At 40.3% G+C, this 25,022-nt stretch overlaps 1 protein-coding gene across 2 annotated transcripts in view; it reads right to left on the bottom strand.

Moving 5' to 3' along the window:
- Nucleotides 1-25,022, bottom strand: part of LOC149234010 (protein ALTERED PHOSPHATE STARVATION RESPONSE 1-like) — a 60,934-nt gene that overhangs the window by 5,582 nt on the left and 30,330 nt on the right. Inside the window, exons 1-2 of one of the 2 annotated variants that reach the window (XM_089371711.1) lie at nt 22,232-23,728; nt 1,552-1,727 (exon numbers count right to left, since the gene is read on the bottom strand). In XM_089371711.1, coding sequence (XP_089227837.1) covers nt 1,552-1,727; nt 22,232-23,243 — 1,188 coding nt within the window. In that variant the 5' untranslated portion in view covers nt 23,244-23,728. Of the gene's footprint in view, nt 1-1,551; nt 1,728-22,231; nt 23,729-25,022 lie in introns of those variants that run through there. The other variant, XM_089371712.1, reaches the window with a different exon arrangement.

The following is a 25,022-nucleotide window of genomic DNA, read 5'->3' as shown; positions in this document are numbered from 1 at the left end:
AAGGCACTTTGACCATTGACTGGTGGTCTGTTTAGGGCAGATTTGACTGCTTTTGACTTTGACAGTATAGCACATATGACAGTTTGACTAAAGTTGAATTTTGAAGCTCATATTGATTGGATATTGGTTTGTCTATTTGGATAGTCGAAGTTTGACTTTGACTCTTATGGATTTGGGCTCGTACTTTCTGCTGAACAATTGAAGACAATCCAATAGAAGAAGAATTTCGGAGGGTTTTCCCTTTGTGGGGTTTTTCCCTGGTCTTTGACCAAATTGGTGTCTCTCGTTGATGCTCTTGATTGTCTCTTATCGTCATTGCATTTACTGTTCTATCTTTGGATAGTCAAAGTTTGACTTTGACTCTTATGGATTTGGGCTCGTACTTTCTGCTTTACATTTGAAGACAATGTAATAGAAGAAGAATTTCGAAGGGTTTCCCCCTTGTGGGGTTTTCCCCTGGTCTATGACCAAATTGGTGTCTCTCGTTGATGCTCTTGATTGTCTCTTATTGTCACTGCATTTACTGTTCTATCTTCAATTATTGTTGATTATTGGAAGACCTATTTGTTATTGAAAAGATTGCTTATTGAAGAATTGAATTGGGCAAAAGTAATTGAAATAGTATTGAGCAGTGGAAAATTAACATAAGTATCCCATAGTCTCCCCCATATTGATCACATACCTCTAAATGTCTTACAAGGCTATAAGATATCCACTCTCCTCTCAATTTCTTTTGAAACCATTGCATTACCTCTTTGAAAAGATATAGTTTTATGTAAAGGCAATCATTTACCTAGAAAATTCTGTCAAAAGAACAGAGATGAGAACTGATATGACCTTCAACACCTTAAAAGTGGATGGAGCTCCAGGATCCATGGATACTCAAGTGTGTAAGATTAGCATTACGAGAGGAAATTAATATATAAATGATTTGTATTGGGTGAATGAGAAATAAGAGCTAGATAAGTGTTACCAACAAGGTATCTGACTCCTTTAGAAGGCAGGTGTTATTTGGCAATAATAAGATACACTTAATAATTTACAGTGTATAAAATTTTGTTGTTACCTTTCTTTTCATGTGATTGATCATCCTTCTGAGTTTTCAATGGAGAGTTTTTGTTATAATTGCTGTTCCTTTTACATTATATCACTCATAATGGTTAATACAAATACCATACATTTGATCATAAATAAGTACATGGAAAAACCAGATATGGTAAGTGATGTTAGTAAAGCCAACCATTTGTGTTGGGTACAGTTTATAAGGATCACGTCCCAATAAGCTAACCTCAAAATTGAAGTGAACAAAAAAGGGAATTATTGTTTTCAAATACCATAAGATGAATCAACATAAACAAAAAAGGAACTAAAATTTTGAACAGCTATGTTTAAACTGTAAGATGCATAACATATTTAACATACTCAATTTGAAATCAGAAAGAATCCCAGGTTTCTAAGGACTCAATATAGGAAATACCAAACATTAAAATTATTTACTCTGGCTGTATAAGATGAAAGCATAAGTTCTCAATATGGCAAAAATTTACATACCTTCACTTCATCATAAAGTTTGTTTTCCCATGCTAATAGTTTGTCCAATACAGAGGCATGGGTCTCCTTCTCCTTGCCCTGCATATCATCATTCCCATCTTCTGAGCCATATGGGCCTTTAAATGACCTGTTCCATGTTATAACGCGCATTACCTGTTCTGAATGATTAATTGTACCTATACAGAATCTTACAGTGCGTGAGGCCATGTAGTTTGCTACGTGAATTGATAAATATAGCAAAAAATCAAAAGATTATTTGAAAAACAGTTAACCATGTCAGTCATGGAAACATAACTATAACATAATTAAAGTTCTACCTCTCAATAACATCTACCTTGCCCACATGTATACAAGGACGCCCTGCAAACATTTAACTACAAGAAATGTGAAATAAAGTCTATATTTTATATCTCTGAACCTAGCTCATGGTTTGGTTGATCTGCAGTATCCTTGTTTTACTCTCCAGGGCTGTACTCCACTGCATGTCACAGATTTACCTACTCTGGGTTTAACCCTAATTTCACGTCATTGGTTGCTATGTCATTTAATTTGATTCCTGAAAAGAGATGCCCTAGCCACTTTTTATCTTGTTATTTAATAACACTTGCAGTGATTCCAAATCCTGTTGATCTAATTTGGTCATTAGTGTACATTAAGATAATTTCATTTTCATTTCTAAGTTGACGCATACATCTATTTTTTGAAATTTTCCAAAACTGTGTAATTATTAGGTAAATTTTGAAGATGATTTTTGGAATTTCCACCTTATACAAGTGGTTTCTACTGATTTTGCAGCTTTATTCAGATGCCATTCCAGTTTATTATAAAGCTTCTTGAGAATATACTCAAGCCTGGTTTCCCTGACTGCCTAAACTGGCTTGTCTTTTCTAAACTTTAAAATTAATAACTAAAAATTAGAAACAGTATTAAACATAAGTTCTACAAGCCACGCACACTTGTTAGCATTAACCTAACAGGAATGTGACAACAGAGCTACACTTATCATTTCCGAGACTAGGAAAAGGTGAAAATATTCTTTATAGGTTGAGAATGCAATTTCGAATAAAGTTTTGGAAATGATCTTGAGCATTTCAGCCATATCAGTGGTTCCTGACAAATTTGAAGCCTTATTTTAAAGATATTGCAGGTTACTGTTGCTGCTGGAGAATAAGCTTTAAGGCTATTTTGCATGTATATAATTTAAGAGGCTTAAGTCAATTTTTAAACTTTTAATATTTAAACTGAAAATCCGAAATGCATTATTAAACACAAGTACGACAACCACTTTTGTTAGAATTTCCCAAACCCAACACACAGTATTCAGTTCACAGCAATTAATTACTGAACGAATACACGGCTAAGTTCCTAACACACAAAATATTTAGCAGAAGCAAAATTACTCGATCTGAATCACATACACATAAACAGATTTCTGCCCAATCAACAGTTTTTCATTAATAAATTAATCACGGAACTTACTTGGGCTCCAGCTTCCTGTACCAAGGAGAATGGTCCCATTGAGAAAATACAAAACTGATCAACAGTCTCTCTGCACTCCCTTGGACCCAACACATGCTCACTGAGAAGCTTCTGTTAATCTTGTTGTGTTGTTGTGTTGTTGTGTCTTCTCCTCACCTTAGCCTTACCTTTATAACTTTACATTGAGCCAAAACCCTAATCCTAACCCTAACCCTAATCTCAAAGTGATGGACAGCTGAGATTAGATCTCGCCTCATTTGAGATTGACATTTAAGACTAAAACTTAATCACTAAAATAAACAATTTACTTTATCTAAGTTTTAATTTAGCTCAATAAGAAAACAAATAATTATGTGCTTTTTCCTAAGTTTTACTTATTAGGCTAAGTTACATCAACAAATATTCTAAAAGGTGACATGTGGGCGACTTCCGCACACCTAGACACAAGATTTGTGCAGAAGTACTTGTCCAAGCTACAAACTTCAACACACCCTCCCTCTTAGCAAGGGAGGTACTTTTCGAAGAAGCTCCTCCATCTATATCCGTCTCCAAGCCCATCTCAATATCTGTAGTTGCTCTTGTTAACCACTCAAATTGCATTTGAAGACTTGTCAGAGGTTTCATGGGCAAAGCACATTCAGAAGCATTCCATCATCATCAAGTCATGCCAGAATGCCATAATTCCAGAATTCATCAGTTTTGTATTCCAAATTCTACAACCCTGTGGGGATTATGTAAAATAATTCTAGTATGATGAAAATAAGTCATGTAAAAGGCCTAGGTAGCTTAGGACTATACTAGCGAGTTCACTCTAGGGAGATTTTTTCCTCAGCACATTATTTGTGTTTTTCAACACTTATAATCAATTGAGTTTTTCTCCCAAATATATCCCAAAGCTAGAGTGCAGCTTGATGGTAGTGTCTTAGGTGAGTCCTAGCATCTAGGGTTGATGTATATTTCCATACTAGATCATCTCTAAAGTTTCACAGAATTTGGTTGAGTCTATATGTCAATTTTTAATTATTAAAATTTTCCCACTAATTGGGATTTTTAATAATTGTTTGATGTCAAATGTAATAAGTGTCGTCTATAGAAGTTGTAGGGGATATGAGTAATCAAAATTATACCTCTACACCTCAAATTTCTATCTAGACGCACTTTGAGGGTGGAAAAATATACATTTACTGCTCAAAAACCCATTTTTGTAATTTTTGGCAAAAAATAGCAAACAATTAGCCGGAAAATAAAAATGGAAAGAAAATAAAAATTTATCTCCAAGTGAAAATGATAAAAAATGAGATGGAAATTCCCAAATTTTAAAGTCAAGTCAAAAAATGATGGGGATTCCATTTACCAAGAAAAGATGGCCCAAGAAAAAATTCGATGGTCCAAAAAAGAAGCCCATGTCCCACCAAATCGAATTTTTAAAGAGAATGGTCCAAGTTGATTGAATTGAATGAGAAATTTCCGAGGAAAAGGATGGAGAATTTTTTTAATAGTACAAAACCACTCCAACAATCAATTTTTATTCCACCCACCTCCTCCTTCAAGGCAAACGTCTCTCTCTCGTAAAGATCTACGCAGGGGATCTAACCGTTTTGCTTAAAGGATCTAGGCATTTCCACTTGGAGAGGCTCCTCTCTCATATTTTTCAATAAAATTGAGCTCTAAGCTCCTCATTGTAACATCTTATCTCATAATCATGTCATATGGTATTGCGCTCTTAGCCAAGTGAAGCTCTGCAAAATTTGTATTGGAAATATTTTTCGAGCTAATAATAAAGAAAGACTTTGGGGGAAAAGCTTTGTGGTGTTATTCTTCTAAATCTATGGTAATATTTTTCTGATTTCTTGTTCTTAATGCTCTACTAGTGCTAATCATATTTTTGTTAGTTCACTAGCCAAGTTGTGGATTTATTATTTGTAAGGTATCTTGCATTGATATTTGAGTTTAGAGAAACACTCTAGAGCTAGAAGCACTAGTGGATTTTTGGTTGAACCCCTAGTCTTATTTTTCATTGTGCTATATATCTCCTTGTGGATCTAACAAATTTATTTAAAGTGTGTAGAGATCTATGCTTGTTGAATCAGATCTTGAGCGTTTGGGGAAGTTTTTGGTGAACCAACCAACACTCAAGGAATAGAAGCGGAAGAACCCACATAGATCTCTCTCAAAGGATTATCAAATGATCTATTTTAAAGGGAGTTTCCTTGCCATAGCTTGTGAATATTATCATTAAATCTTCAGATCCATTTATTTATGCGCTTTATTTGTCAAATCTAGCTATTTTAGAGTTTCTTTCTTGTTACCCAAGAGCAGAGGTGTCCTCACACTCTTTGTGTTAGCGAAATTTGTAAATTTTTTGTATATATTTCTAACCCCTTTATATATAAGTTATATTTCTCTTGTATATATTTCGCTCTTCTTGTCTATGCTTCCGCAGATCTGAAGTAAGGAAGATATTTTGGCTTAAATCTTTTATTTGCAAGTGGATGCCTGGAGATCAAAGGGATTTAAATTTTTTGAAAATAAATCCTACCATTGATCGCAGATAAAATCTCATCTCTTGCTAAACGGGTAGGGTTTGAAGGGATCAATTAGAGGCTTGTAAAATCAAGGTCTAAATCTTTTTAGGTGTTTCTTCCTTAGATGTAGGCAAAAGAGGTCTTCTCCCTCTTTCCTTACGCAAACTTCCTTTCTAAAATTTGGACGTCTAGCCTCTTGAGCGAGTTTCATTGGAAGAGATAGCAAGTTCCCTATTTTGAGAGTCCCTCTCTCTCTCTCTCTTGTGTGAAAATCCTTATCCTCTTGGACATCAAGGATTTGAGTGAAGATCTTTTGGAGAAATTGATTGTAAATTTTGCCATAATCATTATAAAAATCCTCATTTCCATATTGAATCCTGAGGAAGGGTATTAGCTTTCAAAGCTCTATATATCTTAAAAACCTCCTCTAGATCTAAACCCTCATTCTTCTCTAAGAGGGTTTCTCTTGTAATAATAATTTTAAAAAAAAAAGAACTTTTTCTTAGAGGGAGCTTAGAGTTTCTCCCCTTGGTATCCCTATCTCCTCATTTGGTAGGAGGATCTCTTGGATAGAGAGTCACTAACTTGTTTCATTTATTTTGCTACCTTAATCATTAGATCTAATCACTAACTTGTTGATTTTGCATTGTTCGCTTAGTTCATTGCATTACTTTATATCTAATTTCATTTTCCTTTTGTAAGTACTTTCAAATCACTTGTTATCTACTTGATCTAACTTGCTAGATTAGTTATCTTCTTGCATATCTTTAGATCTAGCTTCTCATCTTCATTGTAGCTCTAAATCACTCATCATTTAATTAGTTTGTCGAGTAATTTGGGTAGCTATTTATTTAGCATAGTCTTAAACTTCTTGATCTCATTTACTTATGCGTCATTAAGTAATTCGCACTTGCTTCTCTAGTCATTAGAACACTCTAAAAAGCACCTCATCAATTGTCTAATTTAATTATTTAAAGTGAAAATGCATTTCACATTGAAAGCATTTCATTTTAATTGTTAAATCTCACTTGGAGCGCTTGTGTTAACATTGCATCTAATCTGCATCTCTAAAATTTACCTCCAAGCATGAGCTTGTTTGATAAACATCTAGGATAACCTTCCCTAACTGTCATTCAATTCCCATAAATTTGATTTTGGAACAAAGGTTAAAATGTTTGACCTTGCAGTTCTCTTATGGCCAAGTCCCTTGTAGGAATGAAGGCATGCCAGTTGTATTGAAGTCCTAAGGGGGTACCACTAATGAGGCCTTAGCCTCCTCACTTAGCCTTCTTGCAACCACCTGACTCCTTACCAAGTTGAAGGAATTGAGGGGAAGTTAAACCTTACATTAGGCATTAATTAAAATGAACCAAGACCACTTTGCCTCACACACTTCACATACATTTTGTTTGCATCTTTCACACAATTGATTATTGTATAAGTTAGGTTGTCAACGTTTCATTTAATTACAAGCACTTTAATATTATTCTTGTACTAGTCTACCTCATTTTTATGCTTATATTAATTGTCCCTTTAAGTTATATCATATTTGAGCATCTCTCTTTAAGTACAAGTTCTCTATTTCCTTGCAAGTTCTAGATCCATTTATTGCTCATATCTCAAGCTTATATATAATCTCTTGTGGTTTTTGTGGTTCACTAACCTCTTGCCTTACAACTTCTCTAATTGTACAACTTGTTGATCTTCTTGATATGCCATATTTGCAAGTATTTAGGATTAATTTGTGAACATATATTTCTTACAAGTATATTTGGCATTGGTCTAATTATATTTGTCTTGCAGGGTATCCAATGAACATAATTGATTTATCTAAATTGCCTATTGTTACACGCTCTTAATTATTCATACTTGCTAATCAATCTCATTTCAAGATATAATTCAAGTTGTTAAATTGGTGAAGCCTTAACTAATTTAATTAACATCATAATCTCCTAGAGCTTGTTATCCTTAGAAGTTTCCCTTTTAGAATCATCTTTAGGGACCACCCCCCTTGGTTTAGCTAGGAGAGAACCTAAACATAGAGAGTTGGGAACAAGTGATAGCCCCTTCTCTGAGCATTTCTCCTTGAAGACCACACCTAGCGAGATTGGGGACTTTTCCCAGATTAATATAGGTGTGCATCTTAGGCGACAACAACTCCCAAAACCACTGAAGTCTGCCTCGCTACCTAATGTGAAACCTGAGCTGAGAACCTGTCACATCCAACCATGCTCTAAGGATCCTCATATTGAGCATCCATCAATGTCATATCATACCAACTGAGGCTCCTAGCAATACCTGAAGAATTACTCTTCCTCTCCACCTACTCCTCTCAACAACTGACACTCATCTTATATCCAAGATCCCCTTGGATATACCCATCAAACTGTATGATTGCCCTTGTCCGATAACAAGCACTACAGCTGCATCCAAGGTCACTCCCTCTAAATATAGAAGCACCTGTCCATCCCGAAACATAACTCTCTAGCATCCTCCGAGGTTGATACTAAGAGCATGTGTACCATCAACCCTGGAACAAATAACATCCCCGTCACCTCCAAAAATCCTCCAGACTCTAGCTAGAATCTGACACATCCAACCCCCTTCACTACATGCATGGTATTGGTCCCACTAGACACACTACAGCATGAGCTTGTCTCTAAAATACTGCAAAACACTGGGCTCATTCCCATCATGTTACTGGATGCTCTATTGTTCACTAGCCTTGATCTTGTGCGAAGTCCTTCTAACATAGTTGTGGGTCTATCTCGGTCCTTTGAGACACCCACAAATTTTGCTGCCAATCCCCTAACTAGTATGGTCTCCCTCTGAGAGATGACCTCTGCTAATCATGTTGGTTGTTGGTATTGTCCTTCATACCTTCTCTGTTGGTTGAACCTTGCCGACACTCGGCCTGTTGCAACAAATCCCCTAGCCAGCGACTCTTGTTGCCCACTACATCTCATAATTACTTAATCATGCCTAGCATTGCATTCTGCCTATGGCACAATCCTCTGCAAAATTAGTTATTGTACCAATGAACTTGGGCACCAAGTACTCTCTCACCACAGCTTGTGCCCATCTACTCGCTATGTTGTCGTACAACCTATATGACATTGCATTTGCTTTCACGTTGTCCTGTTGTCCTTGGCTACTCAAGCATATCCTTGGCTGCTACACATGGATCCTTAGCCTATCCAACCCTTGCAACCAATATGGCATCCCACATGACCTCTTTACATCTCTGTCATCACCTCATGCCACTTGACCCTTGCTTCGACCTCACCCAATTCTACCGCCTTTCTTTGTACCAAATCTCGACTATCTATCTCATTGCTCTCAGTTGTTGCATTGATCATGCCTATATCGAGCTCCTGTCTGTTGCTAGCCTAGTCTCCTTGTACTTCTTGTTGTTTCATCTTGTAGAACACTCTCGAAATAGTAATTTCCAGCTAATGTGGCCACTCAAGCAGCAATCCACTATTGTCGGTCACTAATCCGCTTTGTTGACCTCACACAATGCATCCCCTCTATGTCGAGTTGCCTCTACATCTATTGTTCAATGACTGTCAGCTTTATCCTTGCCGACGATTTTTTTCTATGGGTCTATTACTCGACGCCCTCGCGCCTATTTACACACAACTGTTGTGACCCCGTGCATGTTAACTCTTACCTCATCTCAATGACGACTATTAGCAATCCTTTGCATCCATACTAGTCGTGCATCTCTGTAGCTTGTCTCGACAACGATCTCGGCCCACAATTTCGATGGACATGTTGCAATCAACTCCCAGCCGCCTCTTCCTCGACCTATGGCCTCCACGGATTGCTCCACTCGCAGTCATGCGATCCTTGACCTTCACCTCTACCACATAATTTCCTATTGCCTTTCCCAATCCACCACTAAATCTTGCCATGGTGACTTGGCTCCCCCGCGCTGGTCTCCTGTGTCAACCAGTGGTTTGGGCCACGGCGGTTGGGCCAGGCATGCCGACCACCCAAGCCCTTTTTTATATTTACTACTTTTATTTGTAATTTTTTTAAATATGGACCCCCTTTTTTTCTTTGCCAATTTTTTTTGCATCGCATTTTTTTCTTTTAAAAAAATCATACAAAAAAAAAAGAAAAATCCTCTTAGCCCTAAAAAGAACACGAATTCATATGGTCCCAACTAACCTGGATTCGGCAACCCGACACGAACCCAGCCCCTATAATTCCCAAATCGATTCAGAGTCAAGGCTCTGATTGATCTGAAATTGATCTAAGACAATTAATAAGGTATTACAGACTCATGTGCATGGATGTGTCTATGTTATTTTATGCAACGGATCGATAAGATTGCAAAATACACAGACACTGAAGCAATTAAAGAAAACACAACAGGCAAACATATAAACACAAGTAGTTTAATAAGGAGTTCACCCAATACTCCTGGGCTATGTCTCCTGGTCCAGCCTTCAGTGGTGGCCTCTCTATTATGTTTTCGAACAGAGTTTTTACAACAGTGAGCTCAATTTGAGTCTCACTCAACAGATACAATTCAGCAAGACTATACTTGGATCCCCCAAGTCTCTGGAGTACACAGACTCTCCTTATTGACTCTTGACCTCTACTGGTCACAATAGTATGAGTCCAATCTAAGACTCAATACATGACAGGCATATATAGAGGAGTTCGCTTGAACCTCTCAAGCCTTCTCTGGAGTACACAGACTCTCTGACTCTCTTTGGCTCTGTCTTAACTCTGGCTCGATGCTGCCTTTGCTTCTACAGGTCAGCTCAGCTTCTTCTCTCTGCTCTTAGCTTTCTACTCTAACTTACTGCTTGCTTCTCTTTCTTTCAGTTTGTGGCTTTAAAACCAATCTTCTTCTTGACTGTTCGTTTCCGCTTCCCGACTTTCCGATTCCCCTACCTCTGTCCGTTTGAATCCCTTTGTCCTACATCATCGGTCACTGCATAACGCCTCAAGGGAGGTGGCCACCTATTTCGTAACATGTTGAAATTTGGTACCGGAGGACAGGTGGTTCCCTTAGGCTTTGATCTTTGGCCTAGGGAAAAGTGTCCAAAAGAATTTAATTTTTCTCCTAAAGTGACTTTATAATTTTATAAAGTTAAATCTAATTTAAAAGTAACTTTAAGTGATAAAGTTACTAAGTCTAATTTTAAAGTGACTTTTATAAAGTCAATGAAAAATTAGAAAGGAAAAGTGACTTTGGAAATAAATGACTAAATGGGTCTTTATTAAAGTGGGGTGAATTAAAAAATAAAAAGTGAGATTTAAATGAGCATTTAATCTCAGCCATTGATCTAAATCTATTTCAGCCATTGGATTTAGAGATCACCCAAAAGTCACTTGGGTCACCCAAAAGTCATTTAGAGTTATATTAAGGGAGGAAAATGAGGAAAAGATCACATTCGATTCAATTCTTTCATGAGCAGATTGGGAGAAGGAGAGCAAGAGAGCAAGAGAGATTTCGGAGCAGGGAGGAGAAGGAGACAGCAGTTTGGCACACATTCCAAGGCAGCAATTGAGCAGATTTGTACAGCTGATTCAGCACACAGTGAAAGGCAGATTTTGGCACAATTTTCGAAGAGAAGTTTGCACAAAAATCGAGGAGCAGTTTGCTGGTTTTTCTGCACGCAAAACGAGGGCCATACAACAGCATTTAATGCTGAAAGTGGGCACGAAAATCGAGGAGACCGTACAGCATTTATTGCTGTCCTGTTTGCTGTAATTTCCAGTTTGCTGTGAAGCATGGGAAAAGAGATAAGTTGTAAATTTGCTTGCTGATTTTTTGCTGAAAATTTCTCACTGTAAAAGGCAATTTTCAGAAATAAAGAAGAGCTGTCAAACTGGTTTTCCCCAAGAGTTGTAGGGGGTTTTTCCAGGGTCACATTGACCAAAAATCTCAGTGTTTAAATGTGTTTTAATGGCTGTTTATTACTGCTGATTTTTATTTCTGCAATTTCCAGCATTCATTAAAATTTGTGTTTTCAGCAAATTTATTTTTTTCAGCTTGTTAAATGTATGGTTATGGGAAAGGGCATTTAACTATATGGGAGAAATAAGGAGAAATTGAAAACCGGGGTGGGAAAACAGAAATTTCTACATGGTATCAGAGCTTGAGTGCTGAAGGGCAGTTTGGGACAGCAAAAGGAAAAATTACAGTTGCTGATTTTTCACTCAGAAAATTCCAGCAAGCTGATTTTTCCATAAACAGCAGTTTTATCTTTACTACAGCAGTGCTATTTTTCAGTTTTAGGACAGCAGGATGTCATTGGGATTGAGGGTGGAGGATAGGCTGGATGGGCATATAAATTACAACGTTTGGAAGGAGAGAATGCAGAGTATCTTTGAGGAGGCAAAAGTCTGGGATATCATGGTGCATACCACACAGAACCCTGTTGTTGTGCCTACTGATGCTACTCAGTTGACAGCTTATAATAAAAAGAACAACAAGGGTAAGAGGCTGATTCTAGACGGAATCAAAGACCATTGCATTCCTCATGTGAAAAGAAAGAGCAATGCCCATGAGATGTGGACAGCATTGTCCAATCTCTACCAGAGTACCAATGAGAACCGGAAGATGGTCCTGAAGGAGAAGCTGAAGAACATTAAGATGGGTAATGATAGTGCAGCTGGATATCTCACAAAGATTACTAATGTGAGAGATGAGTTGGCAGCGATTGGAGAGGCCATTCCACCCACTGAGTTGGTGCGGATTGCAGTGAATGGCCTCCCCCGTTCATGGTTGAACTTTGTTGATGGGGTTTGTGCACGTGAGACCCTTCCCACATGGGAGAGCTTTTGGGATGATTGCATTCAGACAAAGATCAGGAAAGGTCAGCTTGGGGCAGCCAAGCCAGTTGAGCAGGATGAGGATGTAGCACTGGTGGCAGGAGGCAAGAAAGGCAAAGGGAAGAAGCAGGCTTCCACAAGCAGTGGTGGGGGCAAAGGCAAAGGTAAAAGTAAACCGGGGAACACACAGAAGGACTATTCCAAGGTGAAGTGTTGGAATTGTCAAAAGATGGGACACTATGCAGTTGTGTGTCCGGAGAAGAAGAAGAAGAAGGGGAAGAACCAGGACGTGGCAGCTTCAGCAGAGATTGAGGACTTTGCTGGTCGTTTTGACCGAGAGTTTGCGTTCACTACGTGTGAGTCCTCTAGTGCAGGATCACCTGCCACATAGGTTCAGAGGGAGCATGTTTTTCCCTCGATTAGCGGAGCATCTTCAGGTATCTGGTATGTGGACAGTGGGGCTTCACGTCAAATGACAGGAGTCTGTGAGTACTTCTCAGAGCTTTCAGAGAGTGGCACTGATATTGAGGTAGTACTCGGTGATGACAGAGTTGTTAGAGCAGTCGGGGTGGGGACAGTGACATTTCAGAGGGAGTCCAAACCTCCCTTGAAGGTGTCAGAAGTTCTTTATGTGCCAAGGATGAGGAAGAACCTCATATCCGTCTCAGCTTTGGAGGACAGAGGATATGAGGTACTGTTCAGGGGAGGACAGGTGTTGATGTATCCCAGGGGCACTCCAGATGATTCAGCTAGAGTGATAGGTGTACGCCATGCAAAGGTGTACAAGTTTGCATTCCAGCCCCTTTTGGCATTGAGCAGTAGTACCGACAGCAGAGCTAGCAGTTCTGAGCTGTGTGAGATTTGGCACCGCAGGATGGGACATATGTATCATGGAGCCTTGAGGACATTGCGGGAGATCACTACAGGTGTGCCAGATTTCAGTACTGATCACTTTGATACTTGCAGAGGTTGTGCGATGGGCAAATTTGGCAAACCCCTTTTCCCAGCAGTGACAGCAGAGCGACGGGGATACTTGATTTGATTCATTCCGATGTGAGCGGTCGGATGTCTCATGTTTCCTTGAATGGATATGAGTACTATGTTTTATTCATTGATGATCACTCCAGGAGGACCTGGATTTATTTTTTGAAGACCAAGAGTGAGGTCTTCAAGCGGTTTCAGGAGTTCAGAGCTCTTGTGGAGACTCAGACAGGTCGAAAGATCAAGTCTTTGAGGTTGGACAATGGAGGAGAGTACACCCTTGGAGAGTTTGTTGACTATTGTGCGGAGGCAGGCATTAGGAGGGAGTTCATTGTTCCTTACAACCCCCAGCAGAACGGGGTTGCGGAGAGGAAGAACAGATCCATCATAGGGGCTGCCAAAGCCATGTTACATGATCAGGGGTTGCCATTGTTCTTGTGGGCAGAGGCCTGCAACACAGCTGTTTACTTGCAGAACAGGAGTCCGCATCGTGCCTTGGGGCACATGACTCCGGAGGAGGCTTTCTCTGGGAAGAAGCCTGATATTAGTCATCTTCATCTTTGGATGCATTACATACTCCTATATACCCAAGGAGAAGAGGACCAAACTAGAGCCCACCGCAGAGAAGGGTATCTTTGTGGGCTACAGTGAGACCTCAAAGGCCTTTCGAATTTACATTCCTGCACAGAAAGAGTTGTTGTCAGACGAGATGTGAAGTTCGAGGAGGACAGGGCCTTTAGGAGGTCACGGGAGTTAGAGTATCTGGATCAGCCAGACCCTCAGCAGCAGTTGAGTCAGTCGCAGGGATCAGGAGGATCCAGAGGTACATCTATGAGGATGTCAGGTCCGTCAATGAGCAGTGGCTCGCCGAGCCAGAGGGGTGGTGCTCCGGGCAGCATGCAGAGCAGTTCACAGAGCAGTTCACTAGGGAGTCCATTGATGGACAGTTCACACGGTACCTCAGCTTCTACAGGTTCAGGTGCAGGCAGGAGGACAGCAGACAGACAGTCAGGAGTTCAGGCTACTGATGGTGATGAGGAGGAGGAGTTTCATTCTCCTATGGGAGAAGCATACTCAGGGAAGAGAAAGCCCAAGTGGCTTCAGGACACCTTGAGAGATGCCACATCTGTTGCTGAGCCGAAGAGGCCGGTCAGAGAGAGTAGACCACCTGAGAGGTTTCGTAGCTATATGGCGATGGTTACCAGCATCCTTGACTCTGAGCCTTCTAGCTATGAGGAGGCAGCTAGCCAGCAGGTCTGGAGAGAGGCCATGCAGGAGGAGTATTCTTCTATCATGAAGAATGATGTTTGGGAGGTGGTGCCGAGGCCTGGGGGCAAATCCGTGGTTACTTCCAGATGGCTTTACAAGGTAAAGCATGCTGTAGATGGCAGCATTGAGAAATTCAAAGCGAGGTTTGTGGCTAGAGGGTTCTCCCAGGTAGAGGGAGTTGATTATGAGGAGACCTTCGCTCCCGTGGCTTGATATACTTCGATCCGCTCCATTATATCGATAGCAGCAGAGATGGGTTGGAAGATCCACCAGATGGATGTGAAGACCGCATTTCTCAATGGCTTCATACAGGAGGAGGTGTACATTGAGCAGCCACAGGGCTTTGAGGTGCATGGGAAGGAGTCCCATGTGTGCAGACTGAAGAAGGCCCTTTATGGCCTGAAGCAAGCTCCCAGAGCTTGGTACTCCAGGATAGATACATATTTGCAGGGGATGGGTTTCACAAAGAGTGAGGCAGATCCGAACCTTTACTTTATTGCGATTGGTGAGGAGCCTCTCATTCTGGTGCTGTATGTGGATGACTTGATCATTACAGGTGCAGAGAGACTCATAGAGCACTGCAAGAGAGATGCGACGGAGTTCGAGATGAAGGACATCGGCTTGATGCATTACTTTTTGGGTTTGGAGGTGTGGCAGGAGGAGGGGCATTTCTTCCTAGGGCAGGGGAAGTATATTGTGGACATCCTTAGCAGATTCCACATGGAGGATTGTAGACCCATGTCGACACCGATGATCACCAACTGGAAAAAGCTTCATGCTTCGGATTCCGAGTTGGTGGATCCCACATTGTACAGGCAGCTGATTGGTTCCTTGATGTATTTAGTCAACACTAGACCAGATATCTGTTTTGCAGTCAACACGATGAGTCAGTTTATGTGTGAGCCTAGGAAGGTTCACTGGGTGGCTGCAAAACACATTTTGCGGTACTTGCAGGGAACAGTGGATTATGGTCTGGACTACAGGCAGGGAGATGGAGTGAGATTGGCAGGATACACTGATTCTGATTGGGCAAGTTGTGCTTCTGATAGGAAGAGCACTTCAGGGTGTTGTTTTGGGTTGGGTTCAGCAGTAGTGTCATGGTTCAGCCGGAAGCAGCAGTCAGTAGCACTGAGTTCAGCGGAAGCAGAGTATATGGCAGCCAGTCTAGCTAGTTGTGAGGCTATCTGGCTTCGCAAGATGTTGTTTGGCTTATTTGGTCAGCCGTTGAGACCTTTAGTGATTTACTGTGATAATCAGAGTTGCATTAAACTCACGGAGAATCCAGTATTTCATGACAGGTCAAAGCATATCGGGATCAGATATCATTTCATCAGAGACTATGTTCAGAAGGGAGTTGTGAAGCTTGAGTATATTTCCACTGATGAGCAGGTTGCAGATATCCTTACCAAAGCCTTACCACGGGGCAAGCATGTCTACTTCAGAGACAAGATGGGTGTGGTGAGGAACACCTTCCTCGATAAGAGGGAGTGTTGAAATTTGGTACCGGAGGACAGGTGGTTCCCTTAGGCTTTGATCTTTGGCCTAGGGAAAAGTGTCCAAAAGAATTTAATTTTTCTCCTAAAGTGACTTTATAATTTTATAAAGTTAAATCTAATTTAAAAGTGACTTTAAGTGATAAAGTTACTAAGTCTAATTTTAAAGTGACTTTTATAAAGTCAATGAAAAATTAGAAAGGAAAAGTGACTTTGGAAATAAATGACTAAGTGGGTCTTTATTAAAGTGGGGTGAATTAAAAAATAAAAAGTGAGATTTAAATGAGCATTTAATCTCAGCCATTGATCTAAATCTATTTCAGCCATTGGATTTAGAGATCACCCAAAAGTCACTTGGGTCACCCAAAAGTCACTTGGAGTTATATTAAGTGAGGAAAAAGAAGAAAAGATCACATTCGATTCAATTCTTTCATGAGCAGATTGGGAGAAGGAGAGCAAGAGAGATTTCTGAGCAGGGAGGAGAAGGAGACAGCAGCGTGGCACACATTCCAAGGCAGCAGTTGAGCAGATTTGTACAGCTGATTCAGCACACAGTGAAAGGTAGATTTTGGCACGATTTTCGAGGAGAGGTTTGCACAAAAATCGAGGAGCAGTTTGCTGGTTTTTCTGCACACAAAACGAGGGCTATACAGCAGCATTTAATGCTGAAAGTGGGCACGAAAATCGAGGAGACCGTACAGCATTTATTGCTGTCCTGTTTGCTGTAATTTCAAGTTTGCTGTGAAGCATGGGAAAAGAGATAAGTTGTAAATTTGCTTGCTGATTTTTTGCTGAAAATTTCTCACTGTAAAAGGCAATTTTCAGAAATAAAGAAGAGCTGTCAAACTGGTTTTCCCCAAGAGTTGTAGGGGGTTTTTCCAGGGTCACATTGACCAAAAATCTCAGTGTTTAAATGTGTTTTAATGGCTGTTTATTACTGCTGATTTTTATTTCTGCAATTTCCAGCATTCTGTAAAATTTCCAGAATTTGTGTTTTCAGCAAATTTATTTTTTTCAGCTTGTTAAATGTATGGTTATGGGAAAGGGCATTTAACTATATGGGAGAAATAAGGAGAAACTGAAAACCGGGGTGGGAAAACAGAAATTTCTACAAAACAGATGAATGTCAATTCTCTTGGACATACTCGAAACGATCGTTTTTACCGTTAACTCCAAGAATGCCTGCGAACACGATCTTCTACCAACGCATCGTCCATATCGGACTTCAAATCCTATACAACTCTACCTGTTAACCTCGTCAAATCCGGTCATCCATCGGAACGTGTCTCTGCCGTTGATCTGGAGCCTCCAAATCCTACGGTCATCGTCCATATTGAGCGGATAAGTAACATGATGTTTATCCGTCCGATGTGAGTGGTTTTCTCTCTCTTCCACCGGATGCATGGCAACCATTGTATGGCATCGGGCGGGACTCGGTTGAAACCGCTTACCGCTCGAAGTCCTTCCGATATCCTGCCGGTTTTTGTGGAACCATGCTTCTGACGGAATCAGAACAATATCTGTTGCATTTTATGATTTTTCGAGTCCAGGTGCTTTCGGCCTCTAGATTTGCTAATTTGCGATAGCACGCATTACCATGGGTCGACGGTCTGCGCGCTGACCGACGGTCCTCGTTGCTCCGCGTTGATCACCAATTGTTACGAGGATACCTTCGATAAGCTTGATCATTATAAGACTTTGAAACTTTGGCATGAATTTTAAAGAGTTCATGAAAACTTAGAGAGTGTTCTAAGATCCAATTTGGATCACTGATACAATGTTAGAATTTCCCAAACCCAACACCCAGTATTTGGTTCACTTCAATTAATTACTAAACGAATACACGGCTAAGTTCCTAACACATAAAATATTTAATAGAAGCAAAATTACTCGATCTGAATCACATACACATAAACAAATTTATACCCAATCAACAGTTCTTCATTAATAAATTAATCACAGAACTTATGTGTATCCCTATCTATGTTTGTGTACACATAAAAGTTGTCGATGCAAACTACGCATTCTTTTATCCTTGCAAAAGCATATAATAGATCCAAGGTTACGATGGATCTATGCTAATATGTAGTTGTTGTTTAAAAATATATATCTATCATTAACTCTTTCTTCTTCTTTTTTCTTGTAACTAAAAGAAAGAAAACATTTCAATCTTTAGCTTTACACACGTGCATGTATGAAGTATTGAAGATCTCCCCCACTCGAGCTATAGAGTAACTTCTCTCAATGCAACATGTTTACTCTTCACATACTCCATTGCAATCACCTAGAATACCTTTTGCTAGATTCGTTAAGGTTTCATTAAGGTTTGTGAGATCGTATTGGATGCCAAATACAAACAATACACATCTTAGACACATTCCAATGACATTGTGAGCATGGATGCATGCACAAATTCAATTCATGGCTGGCTTTAAACATAAAAACAAGACCAAATTCATGCACATGTATGAAGATGAATACTATGTGGATTAAATTAGAATTGTGGATTTTGAGCGATCATAAATTTTGGCATTTGATTAAATTAAAATTATGGGTTTTGAGCTATTGTAAATTTTGACACGCATATTGATTAGATGTGAAGCAACAAACTAGAACCAATAAAAAGGTTTGTGTTGTGAACTACTTATTCAACTTATGTCATTTTGCTAAATTTTCGTATGTTCAATGCTTAAGAGCAATTTACTTCAATTTTCTTATAAGCCCAATATCAATATCCAAACTAGCAATCACATCAACATGATAGTAAAACACAGACAGAACATAAACATAAACAATAGAAAACAAGCCATGACAAGAGGACACAAGATGTGGCACCAGCCAAGGACAAACCCCAATGTGGGGAAACCCTTGATCAATTCTTCTTATATCCTTCAATAGTTCAGCAGAGAGAGAGAGAGAGAGAGATAGTACAAATATACAAATCTAATATTTTATGACAGCAGTAGAAAAAAGCCTAGATCAGAAATACCAATGCTAATCAAACTGGATGGAAAACTTCCTCTAGGTGACTTAATCAAGCCCAATCAACTTCGGCCTCCAACAGTTAGCTTAATCAGTCCAAACAATGCTCATAGTTTTGATTTGATTCACTCCTTCCTTTGCTCTGATGTTGTGTCACATCCTAGACTGCCTTACGCAACCTTTGCTATAGTGTTATGGCTTGTGGCCTAGCACATAGCAACCCCTGTAGCAAACATCCTCAAAACAGTGTCCAAACATCATCAACGCAACATCATTTTATCCTACAAGAACTCCAACACTGTTGTTTTGAACTTGCTGCAATTCTGGCACTGGTTAGGGCACTAACCATAGTCCCTAACAGCCCATCAAACTGGCCCAGAATTGCTCCTATAGGTTGCGGCTGTCCTCCAATGGGATGCTACCCTCCACGCTGCTCCTTTAGAGCAGTTTCAAGCCCAACGCATAGACTTGTCTCCCTAAAACAGCTGCGCACCCTACAGGACCTTAACTAGGCCTGCGGCAGCCTCTTAGGAGGACTGTCCACCCTCCAGCAAGCCCTCAAACATACCTCCTTGCCTCGGCCTCCAAGAACAGGGCCTCGGCCCTCCAACCAACAGCTTTGTCCTCTAAACGGACCCCTGAAACAACCCTTAAATGCCCTCGCTGTCCAGTCCTCTCCTTGCTGCGGCTAGGGCTTCCTTTGGCTGCGGATTAGAGCTTCCTTCGGTTACGGATTAGGGTCCCTCCTTTAACTGCGGCTAAGGCTCCTTTTCTGCAGCTAGGGCTCCTCTAGATTACGGCTAGATCTCCTTTCTTGACTGCAGCTAGATCTCCACTTGATAGCGGCTAGGGCTCCTTAGATCTCTCTTTCCACCACGTCCTCCTTGTGAGAAGACATACCCAAACAAATGGAGGGAGAGATCATGAGATGATGTGCTCCTCAAATGACTTGAGGTCTCCTCTAATTAAATGCAACATTGAGGTCTTGCTGGGGTAAAAGTGCTTGATTAGCTTGCTGGTCGACCTTGACAAATTGTCAATAATATGAATAAATTCATATCTCCATAAATACGTGTCGGAATCGGATGATTTTTAGATCAATCCTACACTTCTCGGAGAGAGGAATCCAAGAAAAATATCAACTGCCATAAATAAGGTGACCCATATGGAGTTTGGCCCTTGTTGCCAATTTTAACACATTTACATAAACCAAAATCATTTAAGTACAATTATGCTTAATGTGGATTCTACTTGGAGAGCAAATCTCAATGATTAGGTCATGTTATGGAGTGGTAAGGGCATAGTGCTTACCATAATGAATCCTAGATTCAAAACCCAATACGAAATGCTCACAAATAAGCAAGGTGAGACATGCAAGATCCGAGTGATTTTAATATAATACCTACACCTCAAACGAGGCTTTTAATTACAAATAAGTAAATGTGGCCAAGTACAAATCATGAGTGATTTCCATGGGATCGATATGCCTCAAATGAGGCTTTCAAGTGAGAAAATCATTCACTTCATGTTAGAAATTTCCTCACATTGAAGTGGGCCCAGAGGAGTAAATGAGGCCAAGTACAAGTCCCGAGTGATTTTCACATGACAGATATTCCTCAAACGAGGCTTTTAAGCAAAAGAAAATCCTTCACCTCATGTTAGAAGTTTCCTTGTCTTGAAAGCTACTAGGAGTGGTGGTGCTTCCCCACAAAAGCTTTCCCAAGTACGTGTAAAAAAAAAAAGAAGAAATAAATTGATTTGAATAATAAGTGAGTGACTGTATGTTTACAATGCATGATTGTGATTAGCATCATCATGAAAGACATTCCAAGAATATACATTAGGTGTCATTGATCTAAGTCTAAGACTAGCTATATTATAATAGACTATAGCTAAAATGAAATATATTGCAAACACCAGCATCAATGTTACCAAAAACATGTCAAAAGTGATGGGTTTGAGCCTTGAGGCATAGAAAGTCAAAGAAAATTGGGGCAAAAATAATAAATACAAAATATATTAATTTTTTAAATTGCCAAAAGTTTGATACAAAAGCACCACAAGTTTTTAGGGGCAACTTCACATCTTGAGTAAAGATAGTGAAAAAATCAAGATATCACCAGCAAATCAGCAACTTTTGTGGCAGATATTAGTAAATTGGATGTAACTCTGCAATGGTTGGTTGAGCCACTTAATAATATACTCCTGAACTGGTATTTTTGGGAGAAATAAATGATGGAAGGTGTCCAGCTAACTTGGCCTAATATAATACTAGGTTCATTTAATCATCAATCACAGAAAAGACGATAATGGTTGGTTGTATTGCTCAATATGTATCTAGAGACAGAGCATCGCTAGTATGAGATATCTCTATCTAGCCACCGTGCAACCAGGTTCCTTCAGTTATCAATCACAAGAGAATTTGCTATTGTGGAATGAGTTGTTCAGTGTATAAAATATACTCACGGCCAGTAATTTTTTAGAAGAAAGAAGCCACAATAGCTGGACTCAGGGAAAAAAAAAAAAGGTTTAATATCCATACCTCTAAAATTTGGGTTTCTATTTTGAAAACAATTAACGCGGTATCCAAACTTGATAATGACCCATTATTTTGAACGCTATGTTTTATGCTTTAGCTAACCTTATGACCCTGGCAATCTGAAGATAAACCGTTCATCCTCATTTCCGATGTTTTCATGTCGATAACTGTAACTTATTGTACTCGTAAAACAAAATGTCAGTAAGGGCATATAGCTAGACATAGCTCAAGGATCTTTTCTTTCAGGAAAATACGAGCAAAGAATCCGATGACGTTGATTTTGAGATCGCAAAACTCAGGGATCAAACTCAAAATTTGGCAGACTCGGGTTACTCAATGTGCATTCCTCTCGGAGGTATTTTCCCAGTTATTGATCGTGGTATATTTCTGTTGCAAGTATTTCACGGAAGATCTAACCGATTTCAATTTCTTCCACTTATGGCCCTAATCTAAAGCTCTGAATTATCAAAACAAAAGATACAGAACGAAGACTTGCGAATTATCAACATAGAAAATACTGAACTAATTTTCACTTTAATGGGCTCAAAACAGATGCTTGAAACAGAAACCCCTGAATAAAGAGGTAAAAAAAGAGCGGAGCGGAATTAAAGAACCTTTATTATCTGCGAAATTTGAGTGATAATGCAAGCGATTGGCTTCCAGCATCTTTGAGACCTCATAACCGCTCTCGGAAGCCGAAAGGAAGTGATCATCAAGTTCAGCTAAGACCTTCAAGAGTTCCTTTCCACCGCCTTTAGCTCCCCCTCTGTCGGGAGGGACTGACAGCTGCATGTGGTTGGCCTTTCTGTCAGAAATTTTGTTTTCCATGGCCGCGACAGACTTTTCCGGCATCCTGACGGGAGAATCTTCAACGATCCCGGTTTGAGCGGTGTCGGTGTCGGTATCGGTGGCGGTCTCATCGTCTCTGTGGTGGTTTTGCTGGTTTTTCTTGATGTCGGCGTAAACGTGAGCGTGGTCGCGGTCGCGGTCGCCGCCGTGATCGTGGTTGTGATCGTGGTCGTGGTGCTCCGGTTCTTCAACGGAGGGTTGGGGTTCGGGGTTGGTGTACGAGAGCATGTTGTCGAAGAAATCCCAGGAACTATTCTGCGGCGCAGGCGGAGGCGGCGGGGGGTTGTTGCTAAGCGGAGGTGGTGGCGGCGGACGAACCGCCTCCGACACCTCGACCACATGCTCCTCTTCCTCCTCCTCCTCTTCGTCTTCGTCTTCTTCTTCTTCTACAATGGAGGAGGCGGGGGCTTCGGGGGGTTTTTTGGCCTCCGGCTGCTGCTGGATGGGCGGCGCACTGTGGGTGCGCTTCAGCGGGGCAGTCAGCGGGGGGCGCTGGAAATCGGTGAGCGGAGGCAGCGGAGGCGGCGGAGGGGCTGGGGGCAGTGGATCGCTGAATATCTGGGGGACCACGTCAACACCCGGGCGCGGGGTTTCAATCGCCTCGCCCTGGCCGTAGTCGTTGAGTGCGGCACCCGTGTTCTTCAGCGAAACTATGTACCCCGAATGAGCGGCGGCGAAGGCATTACGCGTTGCCACCGCCTCTTTCATTAACACTTTCCGCTCCTTGCACCTGGCCACCGACTCCTCGTTGTCGATTTTCGACTGGCTGCACCCCATTGATTCAGCTTGCCTACATTAAACGACGATCTTCTTTGCGTCTGGACCCTGTGATAATCGAACTCTAAAACTCCTTCGCCTCTGTGCCCTGTGGGAATCGAACTCCAGACCTTCTTCGCCTGTGTGCCCGGAGGAATCAAACTGATCTCTAAACCTTCGTTACCTCCGTGCCCTGTGGGAATCGATCTCTAAACCCTCTTCGCCTCTGTGCCCTGAGGATCGAACTTACACCGTCTCTAAACCCTCTTCGCCTCTGTGCCCTGAGGATCGAACTTACACCGTCTCTAAACCCTCTTCGCCTCTGTGTCCTGAGGATCGAACTTACACCTTCTCCTCCGGATCCTGGGGAATCGAACAGTAAACCTTGTGCCTGTAAATATCCAAAGATTTGAGCAGGGCAACATGTAAAAATTGCATCGAACATCCGGCAAGAATGGCCTTCTCAACGGCCGCCCAAAATAAAAATAAAAAGAAAAAGGACGATGTGAACAGCAGGAATACATTTTCTTATTCTTATGTCATCATATGCCATGAATTTTTCTCCCCGTGTCACATGCGGCAGGATTCGAACGTTGGACAGTGTTTTAAACACTGTCCAATCAAATAATTTATTTATTTATAAATAATAAACAAAAATTATATTTAAATCTATATTCCGTCGTTCCTCATGTATCGGGTGAATAAAATTATTTCGTAATAATTAAATGAAGTGTATGTTGCCTTTCTTCAAATTATGTGGTTCCTTGTACTTTTACCAACCATTCGTTTTGAGAAGTTTTGAATTGTTAACCTCAAAGGTTTTCTTTTATCTTACAAATGTTATGTTAAGCGCGCTTGAGCCAGAGGAGTTCTGGGATGGGTGACCTCCTGGGAAGTCCTGGTTACCGGGTGCAAGCCCCGGAAGTGATGATTGATGCTATGTGATTCGTTCTCCACATTTCACTAGTTTCAATCCCACTTCTTCACCCCTGTGAGCATCACCCGATGCAATGAGTGCTAAGTGAACTATTCAAAAAATCATGAGAAATTAGTCACTTTACGACTACCTCTCATGGAAATGGTCATACTTTGAATGACTTACTTAACGCAGTTGAATCCCAAATATGATATCTAATATAATGCACTGCGAAAATCCCCCATACTTAAATGTTATGTTTGTAAGGCTTTTACATGGAATATTTGGTGTGGTATGTGGTGTGATTTTAAAATTAACTTTTTTATTGTAAAATAATATTTATTAGTCAAATGGCAATAGTTTAAATGGATAATCTACCATATATGAAAGCCATTATTAAATTGTAAGTGTGGAAATATTATACTATGGTGGTATACAATATTTTTTTTGTTTATCTCAATTTGACCTATAGTTACAAAGATGGTATGATTTGATGTTATTATTAAGTTTTTGTTTAACTTGAGTACCATGTTTATTAACAATTTGCACTGAACTTGCAATTCATCCACTTTTTCTTTCTGCTAAAAAAGAGGAATTCATTATTGTTGCAATCTATGATGTACATGTGTTCATTCTCATGCACCTTGGAGGTCACTATGAATATCAATGTTTGGTTAAATCGTATTCATTCCTCAAGATTTGTCAATATCCTTCTAAATTCCTACACCTCTCTTATAGCCCATGTTGGCAACATATCTAAGAAAGACCCAAAACCTATGGGAAATTAACCAAGGGTAAACCTTGTATGTAGGGGAGAGAAGCTCAGGAAATTCAAATAAAGGGAGTCTTATTTTCCATTGAAGCCAATGCAAGGGTCCAAAACA

The sequence above is a fragment of the Pinus tabuliformis genome, chromosome 8 (genome assembly GCF_031772625.1).
Source record: "Pinus tabuliformis cultivar Carrire ecotype Pingquan chromosome 8, CPIR1, whole genome shotgun sequence".
Classification (NCBI taxonomy): domain Eukaryota; kingdom Viridiplantae; phylum Streptophyta; class Pinopsida; order Pinales; family Pinaceae; genus Pinus; species Pinus tabuliformis.
Note: the sequence above shows the minus strand (reverse complement) of the source record. Positions and strands in the feature narration are given on the sequence as shown.